The sequence below is a fragment of the Mustela nigripes genome, chromosome 4, assembly GCF_022355385.1.
Source record: "Mustela nigripes isolate SB6536 chromosome 4, MUSNIG.SB6536, whole genome shotgun sequence".
NCBI lineage: Eukaryota > Metazoa > Chordata > Mammalia > Carnivora > Mustelidae > Mustela > Mustela nigripes.
In genome coordinates this window covers 183537952-183553428 of record NC_081560.1, presented here as the reverse complement: position 1 = coordinate 183553428, position 15477 = coordinate 183537952, and the positions used below count along the sequence as shown (strand labels likewise).

The following is a 15477-nucleotide window of genomic DNA, read 5'->3' as shown; positions in this document are numbered from 1 at the left end:
AAAGGGTCCTCCGGCAAACTTTTCTTTAGCTTCAGAAATTAAACTTGGCCTCCATCGGAAGACCCTTTCTCAGAAAACAAACGAAAGTGGCTTACACGAGACGCAAGATCGCAGCTTGGGAAACACAGGTGTTCTGTATTTCGCAGGAAGACGACCTTATTTTGTGACTTCATCCGTATGCTTAACAGTTTTGTTTCATCAGAGCAGCAAAACCCTCCAGTTAACAAGTGCTATATATTTTTTTATTCTCCACAGAATTCTGATTTTGTAATACTGAACAGCCTGCTTGATACATACCACGAAAACGAAACTTTCAATTTATGAAAGATCAGCGGAAGTACATCAGCAAGGTGATTGGCAGGTGATTAATATATATGAATAATGACAGCGATCAATGGCAATACTTTCAAAATGTTAACTCTTTATCAGTTAAACCTAAAATAATTCACCAAGAATACTGAAATTTAACGAGACTGAAATCCAAAATTTGTCGAATAGAAATGATGTTAAATTGAAGGCAGGGCACTATACTGGGAGCCAGTACATTTGGACTCTTGTCTTGTTTTGTCCCCGCTGGAGGACCGAGGGTGAATGTTCTGGGCTATGAATCCTTTCCGTTCAAAATGAGCGAGTTGGGGGCGCCTGGGTGGCTCAGTGGGTTAAAACTCTGCCTTCAGCTCAGGTCATGGTCTCAGGGTCCTGGGATCGAGCCCTGCATTGGGCTCTCTGCTCGGCGGAGAGCCTGCTTCCTCCTCTCTCTCTGTCTACCTCTCTGCCTACTTGTGATCTCTCTCTCTCTCTCTCTCTCTCTGTCAAATAAATAAATAAAATCTTAAAAAAAAAAAAAATGAGCAAGTTGGCCGGATCGTTCTCTAAGGTCTTTCTAGGTTTAACTTTCCCTGACTCTGAAGCCTTTGACACTGAGTCACTTTCATGTTGTAACATAAGTAAAATCTCTAACAATACTGACCTGGCTGTTGGGGGGAGTCCAGCTTCCCCCACACAAATACAGCCCAAGTGGCTCCTTGGTGTTTGGGTCACCGAGAACCACGGAGGCCCAACCCTCAAATTAACAAAGAAAAGCGACAGCCCTCAAGAGGTGAACATGTTCATCCTCCATGAGACACTAACTCGGGACAGACAGTTTACAGACCCCAAAGTCATGGTTATTAAGAAAAGATGTAAGGGAGGGGGGGTGCTGGGGTGGCTCAGCTGGTTAAGCATCCAACTCTTTTTTAAAGATTTATTTATTTGGGAGAGAGAGAAAGAGAGAGAAACGGGGAGGGGCAGAGGGAGAGAATCTCCAGCAGACCCTCCACGGAGAGCTGAGGCTGCCGCCGGCCTGGTCTCGTGACCCTGAGACCATGACCCAAGTCAAGATCAAAAGTCAGACACCCAACCAACTGAGACACCCAGGCACCCCAAGGGTCCAACTCTTGATCTCAGCTCAGGTCTTGATATGAGTTCAAGCCCTGCGTAAGGGAAGAGCTATGGGGAAACCCCACAACTTCCTCTTTGGGAGAAGGTAAAATAACACAATGATTCTTTAATAAAAGAAGGTAGATACATTAATATAATACCCAATTAATTTTCAACTGGATTTTGTGAACATGCACAATATATACACACCATTAGAATTTTATCAGGACAAGATACAAATTCAAGGTCTGGATCCACTCAGGAGTTTCTCCAACACTGCTAACTTGAACACGAGGTATATTGTAGTTTCTCACGTTTAGGACTGCACAGGAGCCCGTCGGGACTTTTTTCTACTAATGTTGGCTTCTATAGCATTATTTGTAAAGTTCACCCTTTTTAATATAATCATAGAAATTAAAGACGTCCAGTCCTGTTTTAGGGCATTTCATCTACTCCCCTACTTTCCTTATCAGACCATACTGTCTTTTTGTTTGGAAAGATTGAATAAATTAGTTTCTATCCTCTCCCTATTTGAAAGTCAAGTAGACTTTATCTCTTTTGATCCAAGGTCTAAATTTGTCTTTATTTCTTCCTGATATTTTAAAGTAATCCTCTCTCTATTGTATTTACCAATTCTGAATATTTAAGTGTGTTTTGCATTATAGAAATTAAGCCAATTCAAGAAACATGATTGTGCCAAGCAAAATTACTCTAAAAATGTCGTTTTCTTAATAAACACAATACTCTCATTTATGTACTAAAATGCTTCCCATTGAACAGTAGTGATTGTGAGCCTTGAAACATTTTTCAACATCTCTAACCCATGTCACCTTTTCAGAAAACACAAACCTCTAACCACTCTAATGTCTACCTCCTGGAGGGGACTTAGCATATGCACCCTGGGTGGGAGGGGGACGGGGTCCTCTTCTCCTGATTGAGAATCCCCGATACTGAAGAAACGGTATAGCCAGTATTTTGTTGAACTTTGCCTTTCTATAATCTGTACTGTGAAACAATAGATTTTTGCCTTCCCAGATATAAAATTATTATATTATTTTTTACATCACCAAATATGTTTTATCAAACCCTATAGGCCCCTTCTCTCATTCCTTGTAAGATTCTGATATACTTCTTTACAGGAACAAGGTTTCTCCCTCTTGAGTATCACTGAACCAGAACACAATTTCTGCATTACTATTCATGATCAGGCCCAATAATTAAGTTTGAGGAAACACTATTCAATTCAAATATAGAAAGAAATGACATTGAAAAATAATGCACAATAAGAATGAATATTATAATACTGAATATATTTTGATTACAATACCAATACCAAACTATTTTAACTTTATGGTTGAAAACTAATAGACTTGTTTGGAATTTTTTTTTTTTTTTTTTTTTAAACTGGGCTCCATGCCCAACACGGGGCTTGAACTCACAACCCTGAGATCATGAGTCACGTGCTACTCTACCAACTGAGCTAGCCAGGTACCCCAAGAGACTTGTTTTTAAAATGATCTGCTGAAATCATCATGAAATGCATCCTTTATGCAGGTCAATTACAGTAACAAATTATATTGCTTTACTCTCTTAAAATAACGTCTGCAGTCATATGATCTATAGAACCATACACTTATTTTCCACCCGCTTCCAGACATTCAGAACTAGAACTTTCAGATTTTTCTTTTTTTAACTTTAACTTTTTTTTTAGATTTTTCTAAATACATTTTCAGTTGCTACCTACTTTAGAAACTTAGAATTGATCTATAGAATTGTCAACTGTGACAAAATCTTCTCTGATTCTAAAAAATAAAAATTTAACAGGAATATAAAATAGCCATGTCTGTAAGTAATACTTCAAATGTATTTTTCCAAATGCTGACAAAGTGAAACGTCTGCCTGCCCTGAAGCTGGAATGATTAATATGTACACAACTCTAAAAATAGTTCTGGAAAAATTTGGATGCCTTTCTTCCCAAATTTGAAAAATGATTTCCTGTGCCTCTGTGATGCAGCCCGGAACAAGAGATCAAACAGCAAAGGTCTACCCCAAGCATCATGACTAAGGACCTAAACAGAATGCTTCGATGCTGTGGAGGTTTACTTCCCCAACAAGGCACAATAGTTTAGAATGTTCTACCAGCGATCGGGGGAGAGGACCCACTCCCTCGGATGTCAGTATTCTGCGCCGATGTGCTTTGCGATGGTGTTCAGCTGGATATTTGAAGCTCCTTCATATATTGTGCCTTAAACAAAACGGAGTGAAAGGAACAATTAGTGCTCCCATGGCCACACGTCTGTACAAGAAATCACTCTCACATCTCCCCTTTGTGATTGCTATAAAATTGTCCCCAATTGGGGTACCTGGGTGGCTCAATTAAACTTTTGGCTTTTGGCTCAGGTCCTGATCCCAGAGTCCTGGAATCGAGTCCCGTGTCAGGCTCCCTGCTCAGCAGGGAGCCTGCTTCTCCCTCTGCCCTTCCCCGGCTCATTCTCTCTCTCTCTCTCTCAAAAATGAAATAAATAAATCTTTTAAAAAGAACACCCCGGGACGCCTGGGTGGCTCAGTTGGTTAAGCAGCTGCCTTCGGCTCAGGTCATGATCCCAGCGTCCTGGGATGGAGTCCCACATCGGGCTCCTTGCTCGGCAAGGAGCCTGCTTCTCTCTCTGCCTCTGCCTGCCATTCTGTCTGTCTGTGCTAGCTCTCTCCCCCTCTCTCTCTCTGATAAAAAAATAAAATCTTAAAAAAAAAAAAAAAAAAAAAAAGAACACCCCAACTGTCCCCAGTGACACTCCATACCCTTGAATATGGTACTGTATGACAAAGTCATTCTGCCTACGAGATGTTAATATTCATTTGGAAACTGGATTCTGATTCCAGAATCAGTAGGAAACACCAAAGTTGTTCCTCAGCTATCTGTACGTAAGCCTGGACTGTCCCTCAGGAACAGGAAGCTTTGAAAGCCCCTCATTTTGAGCTCCCCACCTGGTAGTGGAGCATCAGAACACTCAGGCTTGATCAGGCATGAAGCTTCTGGAATTGGAACTTTGCTTCAAAGATCAGCATTCAACGCATCAAATGTATTAATGTGTTTAGGAAAAGAAAAATTACAACAGCTGATTTTGTTGCACTTTTACTAAAAGGCCTGTGGATTCATTTAAAAAGGCAACTTGAGGTTTTAAAATATATAAACATCCATCTTTTTCTTGAAGGAAGGATGCGGGGGAAGGAAAACCAACCACAGAGAAGAAGACAGCCAGTAAACACGACATGGAAGAGATTCCACTACCTTTGCTCAAAGATTTCAGTAGCAGAAAATCAAACACAGACAGCAGCCCCGACAGCCACAGAGGCGAATAAAAGAAAACAAAATGAAACGTAAAAAATCTATTTACCGACTTTCGCATCTCGGAAGTATTTTTCCACAGGGTAATCTTTGGTGTAGCCGACTCCTCCCATCCACTCGATACACTTACTGGTTGTGAGGCCCGCCACCTGCCAAAACCAAGCGGCAGACGACCTGCTGAAACCACAAAACCGATGCACCATAAACACTCCTGCAGAATATTCTAGTGACGCGGGTTCACGGCTACCGGCAAGTGGAAGGACTGAAGTGACCTTGTAAGACAGCATCGTCTCTTCAGTCTCCTTCCCTATACGACTAATGCAAACTGTCCTATTAATTCACAAAATTCCCATTTTCTTAGGAATATTAGGGTATTGATCAGACCCAATCACATGCTGCCAACAGGCATTGTTTATTCAGCAAATATTTATCAAGGGCCTTCTTTCGATCACACACTCTGCCAGCCGCTGGGTAAACCCCAGTGTGGCGGGGGGGTGGCCGGTCACTGTCCTTTTTGGCTCACACGTCCAACTAACAATTACAGAAACAAGTAAACTCTATGGGGTAACAGAAGAGCCGGTTAGGAAAGCTGCTGTTGATTTAGGGGTGGGGGGAACGTGTGAGGAAATGACAGCTTTGTTGAGCCCCAAAGGACAAGTTAGGGGACATTTCAAGTTGAGGAACATGTGGGAAGGCTTCAAGAGGAAAATGGGTTTATCAACCTCAGGGACCTGAGGGGGGCCGTGCACGGGGGTCAGGGCAAACTGTGAAGACATTGGAGAGACAGGCAGGCGGGCCTCACGATGGCAGGCCGACTGAAGACTGTAACGGACCCCAAAGGTGTCTGCATGCTGATCCCCAGAAACGGTAATGTTTGCACCTTACATGGCCATGGGGGCCCACAGTTGTGCTAAGTTGAGGGCTTTGAGATGGGAGATGGTCCTGGATAGCCTGGGTGTGCTCAACGGCATCACAAGGGTCCTCTTAAGGGAAAAAGAGAGGCAGGAGAGCCAGAGCCAGATTTGAACGCGCTACCCCGAGGGCCTTGAAGGCGGAGGCCGGGGCTGTTGAGGGGGAGAAGGCGAGCATCCTCTAGAAGCGCGAAGAGCGAGGAAACAGATTCTCCCCAGAGCCTCCGAGAGGCAGCTCTGCTGACACTTTGATTCTATCCCAGTGATAACTCAGACTTCGGAACTCCAGAGCCACGAGATGAATACAACTGTATTGCTTTAGGCCACTAAATTTTTGGTTAATTTGTTAAAAGCCTCAGGAATTGAATACAAATATTGTCCCACTTGCTGTGAGAAGCCACGACAGTTAAGCGGGGGCGACCTGGGCTCCTGGACATTCTGAAGAGGGAAGACTGGACTGGAGGAAGAAGCAAGAGGCCCCGTGGAACAGCCGGAAGGTGAGCGGGGTCCTCTGGTCGAGAAACGCCGTGGCTCGGACAACAGGGGGCAGCGGACAGGCGGAGAAACCTGTGAGTGCGAGAAATGCCCAGGCCGGATCCTCCAGCGGATGATGGGATTCCAGGCCGGGATGAGGGGGACGAGGGTGTCAAGACGGCTCAGGCCTCTGACCGGTACAACGGGGCGGGCAGGCCCAGTGGAAACCGGACCTATTAGTCTGGAACTCAGATGGGAGGCAGAGGTGGGAGCTGAAACTGGGGGGCTGAGCGGTTAAGGAACTACTCCAAGCTACGAAGCGACAGAGGCTGGGACGTAGCACTCGGTGACCTGGCAAGATCTCCAGCCAGCGTCTACCGGGTTAAACGGAGAAGGCGTGAGGCATCAACAGAAAGCATTCCCTCAAAACGTGAACAGTCTCTTCCTGGGGTTTTTACTTCGGGTGATCTCCCCTGGTATTCACTTTGCCCGAACCAGAGGCACCAGGGGAGGGAGACCACATTCAGATGGAGCTGACGGAGTGATGCGTGTTCTACCCCAACTGCGTGACTCGGTTTCCACTGAAGAGCCCGTGATAACACCGAGACCTCATAGAATCAAAGCACTTTTCCATGAAAGGCTTGCGATTTTGCTTTTCTGTTGTAGGAACCGCAAAGTCTATGCTATTTGACTTGAAAAACAAATGCTCAATCAATACCAAGTGGAAAGGTTCATACATACATAATGGGGGGGGGTGGAGGAGAAGAAGGCTGAATTACGGATTTCGGTTGTTTGTTGTTTTACCTCTGATGCATAGTATTTCGCCATCGATGCTTCTTTTATGAACGGCTTTCCAGCTTCTAAAAGCCTGGCAGTGTTGTACGTCAGCAATCTCGCAGCTTCCAGCTGAGTGGCAACGTGAGCCACTTGGTGTTGGAGCCCCTGGAAATTCGGGCCCGTTAGAGAATTATGATGTCTGAAAAAATAGCTTATCCTCAAAGTCTTGCCCGGATGTGGAACACTGACAGGATGAAAATATACCCCCGAAATGGAATTTGCTTTCATTTCATAGAAATACTTAAAAATCTGCAATCTACAAGGAAACGGATTTAGAGAAACATTCAAAGTTCATGTAATTCTGTAAAACTGTCAAGATTTAAAAAATAATCACAGAATTAGGTTTAACAATTTGTTATATTTAATAATTAATTTAAACCCGTTTTAGGATCAAAATGAAGCTTCACAGTTTTCTTTTAATCACCCACACCCGGCATCTTAGAAGGGTCACGATTACCCCTGTCGGTTCACCTGGCGCCGTATCCCTCCCTCACCAACTCCACAGACTCAGAAACATTGTTTTCTCTGTACAAAGGAGATCTAAAGCTTGCCACCAACTGTCTTCATATTCTGTCCCTTTCCTTGCGATCTCTGTGGCAGCTGGCTCCGAGAAAGTACTCTAGCATAATTCAATGAAAATAGGACCAGAAGCCAAGACGAAACACCTATGGTTTGACACCTGATGTCCTTGGGAACTCAATGTTCCAGGGGCTTCTGCTTCCCGTGGCTAAGATGCAAGGACAGCACGGGCTATGGGGGTTCCTGGCCAGGCCGGCCGCGCTCCGTCTTTCCAGGCCTTGAACTGACCGCGTACGCTCACACTGTGCCCAGAACCTGTACGCGCAGGCAATCTGTGCGTGCTTGTGTAAGGCCAAGTCCTTATCGCAGCACCTGAAGACAACGCAGCACAACAGAGCCAGAAATGTAGTAAGAAATCGGACTTGGAGCCTAGAGCTGCCTGCGGGGAGGTTTCACGAACATGAGAAACAGCTACTCTGGATTTTTAGGTAAAGTGCTTGAGTAAGCGCAGTAAGCTGCGGCTCCGGGCCTTCCCTCACCTGGCTAGGCTTCCACATGGACTGGAAGATGCCATGGCCCCCTACAGCCCCCATAACTGGGGAGCTCCGAGAAGCCACATCGTTAGACCAGGCCAGCTTCTTTCAACGCACTTGGCTGAGAACTTCTCATCTGACTCACTGCAGCAAACCGTACCTTCTGCTTTCAAGAAGTGTCCAAGTGTAGTCTTCGGAGGATTATTGTGTGGTTCCCGCAGAGGGCTCCTAATAAGTTTTCCCGTTTACTGAGCACTCGTCCCACTCAGGCAACGTGCTACATACACCACACACCTCTCTGAGGGCAAGTCACCCTAGCATTACCTTTAGTTTAGAAATGGGGCAGTTGGGGCCGAGAGGGTGAGGTAACTTGCCCACGGCCTACAACTGGTAAGCGAGAGCTGGGATTTGAGCCCTGGGTGCCCGACTGCAGACCCCATGCCCTAGAACTTGGGAAGCAGTGCGGAGTCAACTGTAAAGTGCTCACTAGAAAGTCTGGAGTCATACCACAGGTGGGCCTCAAGGACCACTGTCCTACCCTTGGAGAAGGTCAAGGTGTTCACAGGTATGCGCCCAGAGACCTGTTCCTTCCTCCTCCCCGCCTCTTCCATTAAGATCGCCCCGAGGGGACGCCCTCCATGGCTTTATGGCACAGCTCTTCATTAACAGAAACCTCGAGAGGACGGCTTGAACGGAGAGGCTAATAATGACATACCTGAAAATCAAATATCCTTTTGCCAAACTGCATCCTTTCTTTCATGTAGGGAATAGTGTAGTCAAAGCACCCTTGGGCCAGTCCCAGCATCTGTTCAAAAAAAAAAAGAGCAGGGTTTCTTATTTTGTTATTAAGTTTATGCTTTTAATTATTCAGGGGATACATTCCTTTTATAGGCAAATTGAGTCATTGTGGGCAGGGGAAGAACTGGAGGCACCAAGTGGTACCTTCACCCACTGCATTTGTAGAACTTAACTTCCAGGCTGGGAGAAGATGCGAGAAATCATTCGAGTGGTTTCATATAAATGTGGGTCTATTTAATTCTAGCAGAGGTGAGTCTCAGGCTCCTACCACGAGGTTACTTCGAAGGGAGCTCTTCATTTAAACTCTGCTTCTCCAGGCATAAAGCAAGCCCTGGAAATGCTGCTCTCAACTGGCCTTGAAGACTACAGAGTAGCTCCCTCTAGTCTTTCTAGAAGGCCAGTGTGGAAGGTCACTTCCTAACCTTCTATCTTCCTGTCCGTGTTGCATACTATAAGGATTAATAAACGCTTCAGGGAAAGGGCACTAGAACATAAAAGAACAGGGTTTCCCAACCCCAGCTACACATTAGGTCCATCTGTGGGAACCTGATTAAAAAAAGCGACGTGAGGTGTCTAAGGACTGAAGGCTTGGAGTGGAGGGCCTGAGTGGCCGAGGTGTCAGGGTTTTCAGACCTGAACGGTTTCCTGCAGGGTTACACTGAGAGCACCCGGTAAAGACGGGGACTTATGCATGGGAACTTATGCACGGGAACCAGTCAGGCCTGCTGGCAAGCTCAGCTCAACGGTCTCATTGCTAACCGACCTACTGACCCATTCAAGCTCAGAAATGGTTGCTCCCTTCCAAAACTAGGTGGCCATGAAGTCACTGTCCCGCAAGATGTCAACTATATGGGTTTTAGAAAAAGAATTAAAAAACAAACAAAAAAAACAGCGAAAGTTTTGGGGGAAACGCCCACAAACTTATCAATATCTTATTAGTGTTCATTACATTTTCCTTCAACCTTTTGTTTTGAATTTCCTGGAGAACAGAATATCGAACTAAAACTGATTAAAGGACACCATCCCCCGCAAAACCCAAACTTCGGTGAGGCACCAACCCACTGCACTTGGGGCTGAGATAAGATGAGGTCACCAAACTCAGGACTAACGTTTATGGCATGCAGATAATATCCTAAAAATGACCTGTTGTCAGTCACAATAGGCTTCTCCATCTCTGTAAGACGTTTTCACTATCAATAACGAAAAACTAAATGGTCTTTGGCTGCAGTTTTGAGGACAGATACCTTCAGTTTGCTATAACTTGTGACTCTTTCTCTAAAAGGGATCCATGGTGTTAACCAAGAAATGGTAACTACCTGACCTTAACTTTTAATTAGGTTATATGATAACTTGGAGTAATCAGATGAAAGCCCAGGCTGTGTATTTTACTACTAGAAGATCTATATTATTTTATATCTGAGAACAAGGAGATCTAGTCCTACAGTTTTTAATGTCGTATCTGATGAAACTGAATCACAGGAAAACATTAAAAAGAACAAATAAGCCGTTTCTCTCATTATCTAGCTTTGTGAGAAACATGGGTTAAGTTTTGATCTAAGGATGTTTTGTTAGCAAATTAACAGCAGCAGAAAAAACATCTAGAGGGATACTACAACATCTAACTATACCAATGGCTTTAAAATCTAAATGCTCTTAGTTTTTGAATTTGGGATATTTGTTGATTAAAAATAAACAAATATATTCTACAAAATGACATTTAAAAAAAAAAGATTTTATTTTTAAGTAACCTCTACATTCAATGTGGGGCTTGAACTTGTAACTCCAAGATCAAGAATCACGTGCTCCGCCGACTGAGCCAGCCAGGCGCCCCCAAAATGACATTTATAATAAAACCAGATGCTATTAATTGTGTTAATCAAGAAAGCAACCGATCTCACTTCATAGAACAATGTAATGTGCATTATAAAGGGCAAATTTGGTTAAAAAAATGGAATAGTTCTCATTGTATATATCTGTCTAATTATGGCTATTTTATTTCAAGCACCACAAACACAAGATTGCCTGATTTTCACAGGCAAAACGCTAAGTAGCAAATCTTTCATTCTTTACGGATTACAGACCCTCACTACACAGAATATCAGGTATTCTTAATTAAAAAAATTTTCTTCTAGAATGAACTTCAAAAACTGAAAAGGCGATTTTTTCCCAAAGACACATTTAATTTACAATATATTTGGGAAGTTATCGATCCAGGTATTGGATAATACTTAACATTCTCAAAGCAGAAAAAGCGTCACCACTGAGCCATTGTTTGGTTCTCAGGACATTACATAATTGACCCAAGCGGGATATGAAAGAAACCAGTCAGAAGCCATTTCTTCCCCACACGGAAGGGAAGGGCGCCATCTTGTGTTCACGAGCTTCCAACACTCACCCGTTTTGCTTACCCTCCCTCCCTCTCTTCCTTCCTTCGCACTTTTTCTTTCTACCTTTTAATTGACCCACACTGTGGAAGAGTCAAGCAGTTTGGCTAAAATGTGACTAACCTGTGCAGCAATTCCTATTCTGCCTTCATTAAGACTCCCTATGGCATACTTATAGCCCTGTCCAATTTGTCCCAGGATATTGGCTTCTGGAACCTGAAAGGAAAAATGTGCAGTTATTTCTACATTTAATTTTACATAATTCGTTTTGATTACACAGGTTTATATACACAACATCCCCAATTTGTGTGACAGGACTCTAGCCCAGGACTTCGTGAGCTCCAAGGCTACCCGTAGTCTCTGTCTCCTCCTCGGCTTCCCACAAAGCTCTGGGAGAGGACAGGACTCACGTCAGTGCTGTTTGCTATCGCTTCTGCTAGTGCCCAGCACAGGCACGTGTTGAACAAATGAATGGATCTAGAAAAAGGGACTCTCGTACAATCCATCAATAACATGAATAATCACTTTCCCCAGTTCCTAACTGTATGCTATGGCGAGACAGGACATACTGGGAATTACACAAAACATGTAAGTACTTGGCTAAATCAAGGGTATCCAACCCTTCTTCTGCTGCCACTATCATCCCTGTAAAAATCACCTGAGGTGAGCGCGCACGCACACCGACACACACGCACGAGCATATGAGGGAGGGGCGGAAGGAGAGAAGAAACAGATTAAAATGTTTATTCGTAATTAAAAATAATGTAGACTGGGAACAATAAAACAATCCATTTAGCTTTATAACCTCAGGAGAGGGAGTGGGCAGAACAGAGAAAGAAAGGGCAGGCAGGAAGGAAGCCAGTCCGGGGCAATTAGTGAGGCTGGACCATCCGTCTGCAAAGCCAGCCCGTGCGTGCGCACGCTCCCTCATGAACCAAAGGATCAAGTTGTAATACGAGTGATAAGAAGCCTGTCACAACCTGTTCCACCCATGCCAAGTTCTAAAGCATAACATTCTAGCAGTCTTCTCTTTCTCACTTTAAAAAAAAAAAAAATTCAATGTAATTAACATATACTGAATTATTAGTTTCAGAGATGGAGGTCAGTGATTCATCAGTTGCATGTAACACCCACGCTCATTCCATCACTTCATGCCCTCCTTCGTGCCCATGCCCCAGTCACCCCATTCCCCTACCCCTCGCCCCTCCAGCAGCCCCATTTGTTCCCTAGAGTTAAGAGTCTCTGATGGTTTTTTTTTGTTTGTTTAAGATTTTATTTATTTGAAAGAGAGAGAGAGACAGCGAGAGAGGGAACACAAGCAGGGGGAGTGGAAGAGGGAGAAGCAGGCTTCCCGCAGAGCAGGGAGCCCGATGCTGCAGGGCTGGAACCTAGGACCCTGAGATCATGACCTGAGCCAAACGCAGACGCTCAACGACTGAGCCACCCAAGTGCCCCAGGAGTCTCTGATGGTTTGTCTCCCTCTGATTTCATCTTATTTCTCTCCCTCACTTTTAACAGATTCCACTCTAAACTGTGGGGCGCTGCCTCATGGGTTCTCAGGCTCATTGAGCAACATCCCCACCTTGTGGCCTGTGGTAGACCCACACCACACGTCTGTCTTTGAAGTCAGTATCAAGTTTATAAAGTATAAATGGTTCACAGGCATATAAATTAAAAAGTATAAACGGGATTAATCCTTAGCATTGGCTCTGTGGCCAGCTGCTAGGCAGAGAAGTTCCCCTCTTTGCCTAAACTCTTGTGAAAAGTACATTTAGTCAAGAGCTCACCTAAGAACGTCCTACACGTGCTCAATAAGGTGACCCTTTTCTCACACATCTACAGTTCCATGCATCGCTTATTTCATGCCAGTCTTTTGCTGGAAATTCTAAGATACCCACCTTGACGTTTTCAAATGTTAATGGGCACGTGGAAGAAGCTCTAATCCCCATTTTGTTTTCTGCTTTCCCTATGTGAAGGCCTTCCGTGTCCCGATCTACTAAGAAGCAGGTAATTCCTTTATATCCCTAAAAAGAAGATTCAAAATGCTGATTAAAAAAAAATGCTATTGCCACACTTGAACTCGTAAGATCCCTTGTTTCCAAGAGTTGAAAGTTGACAGAAAACTAAAACTGAACTTTGGCATTAATATTAATGGACTCAGAGCTGCAACACGTGCATTAGGAAACTTGGAAAACACTAGATTTGCAATTAAGAAGTCTATAATTTCTTTTACTTTTCCAGAAAGCATTATGGCTATTAAAATTATTAAGATACACTAAAGTATCATGTGACCATGAGCATTCCATGTTCTAAACTTCATTTGTTAAGTATGTTCAAGTTTCAAAATTTAATTCAATTAAATGTTATGTCAGAGAAAGGACAATCAAATGTACTTACCTGTTTGTCATATACCTATTTTCCAACTAAACCAAATATTCTTAAAATGAATGTAGTAAGTAGGTACTTAAATTCATCCTCAAATAGAAAATGTGAAATCCTACAAAACGAAAGGTTAGCTTCTGATATAACAGATTTGGTGGCAATGAATAAACAGACTTCTGTGTAGTTACTAATCACATCAACTGTATATATTCGGGGAGAACACAGTAAATGAGAGGCTGAAAAGATGTCAGTTATCTAACTTTTCAGTACTGAGGAGAATGAGGACTTTAAGACAAAGCTGTAAAAAGGAAATGCAGGCAGGAAAGAGCCACGAGAGAAGAGGCTGGGGTGGGGGAGAACTCCTGCTTTCCGACTTACAAGGCCAGGGTCGGCGTTGGCCATCACCAGGAAGACGCCTGCGTATTCGGAATTGCTGATCCACATCTTTGATCCGTTGATGACGTAATAGTTTCCCTTTTTATCAGCTCTGGTCTTCAAAGCAAATGAATCACTACCGGCTCCAGCCTCTGAAAGACAGATACTTCCAACCTACATATGCAAGCAGACAAAATTCTAAGTTATTAACTGTGTCTGTACTGTGCATAACAAATACTTTAGTAAAATAAACAAGTGTCATTTAAAGCTTTAGCCACTTTTAAAAGCCTGTACTTATCAGAATCATAATTATATTTCCAAAGTGTTACTTTCTAGTATATACCCTACTACTTGTCTAAGATTTGAAGATATAAGTGCACAGATTCAATGTGAAATTTAATTAAATTCGTTCTAGTAATTGCAGTTTTCTAGACATCTCACTGTAAATGAAACCACCAACCAAAGTATGAAGGAAATAGAACTGGGGCCAAAAGAAAAAAAAAAAAAGTTTTTTCGTCTGCTGATTATTCTCTGAATTTCCAAACAGAAATAAGAGGCAGAGTACACTGAATGGTACCGTGCTGTCAACACTGCAGAGTCAACATTGTAGCTGGAGGTGTCCCAAGTTTAACAGAGATCAGATTCATTTAAACAACTCCTGTGGACTCACTTGTTCTGTCGCAAGCTTGGTCAAATAGGTAGCCTTTTGTTCTTCTGTTCCATATTTTCTAATCAGATTGTTAATTACTGTGTTCTGGATGTCACATACCAAGGCCACAGATGCATCAACTTTGGCTAATTCCTCTATCGCTAGGATAGAGGAAAAAAAGGAAGCTCCTGTTCCTCCATATTTTGTTTCAATTTCAATACCCATCAACTGAAAGGAAAAACAAGGAAACAGATTAAGAAAGCTATTTTCTTTATTTTTATTTATGATTTTATTTATTTATTTGACAGAGAGAGAGAGAGCACTAACAGGGATAGCAGCAGAGGGAGAGGAAGCAGCGGACTCCCCACTGAGCAGGAGGCCAGATGTGGGACTTGATTTTAGGACCCTGGGATCATGACCTGAGCCAAAGGCAGACACTTTACCCACTGAGCCACCCAGATGCTCCAAGACAGCTAATTTTCATATGGGAAAATTTCTCGCAAGAACAAGTTCAAAATTAAATTTTAACTACATAAATTCCTAAATTTTAAAACTCTGTATGTAGGGGCGCCTGGGTGGCTCAGTGGGTTAAGCCTCTGCCTTCATCTCAGGTCATGATCCCAGGGTCCTGGGATCGAGCCCCGCATCGGGTTCTCTGCTCAGCAGGGAGCCTGTTTCCCCCTCTCTCTGCCTGCCTCTCTGCCTACTTGTGATTTCTGTCAAATCAATCAAAAAAACTTTTAAAAAAAAGTCTATTTGTACATTTTATTTTAATTTGGTATGGCTTTTGTACTATCTTGTAAGTAACAAAAACTAGAGTGGAAGCCGTACCTCTCTGAAAAGGAAGTGG

The 15477-nt window shown here is 43.3% G+C and overlaps 1 protein-coding gene across 2 annotated transcripts in view; it reads right to left on the bottom strand.

Moving 5' to 3' along the window:
• Nucleotides 1-220: 220 nt before the first annotated feature.
• ACADSB (acyl-CoA dehydrogenase short/branched chain) overlaps nt 221-15477 on the bottom strand; it is a 40150-nt gene continuing 24893 nt past the window's right edge. The window contains exons 4-11 of one of the 2 annotated variants that reach the window (XM_059398750.1): nt 14649-14855; nt 13982-14152; nt 13120-13245; nt 11345-11437; nt 8755-8844; nt 6955-7092; nt 4815-4914; nt 221-3664 (exon numbers count right to left, since the gene is read on the bottom strand). In XM_059398750.1, the coding sequence (XP_059254733.1) occupies nt 3594-3664; nt 4815-4914; nt 6955-7092; nt 8755-8844; nt 11345-11437; nt 13120-13245; nt 13982-14152; nt 14649-14855 (996 nt within the window). In that variant the 3' untranslated portion in view covers nt 221-3593. The remainder of the gene's footprint in view (nt 3665-4814; nt 4915-6954; nt 7093-8754; nt 8845-11344; nt 11438-13119; nt 13246-13981; nt 14153-14648; nt 14856-15477) is intronic. The other variant, XM_059398751.1, reaches the window with a different exon arrangement.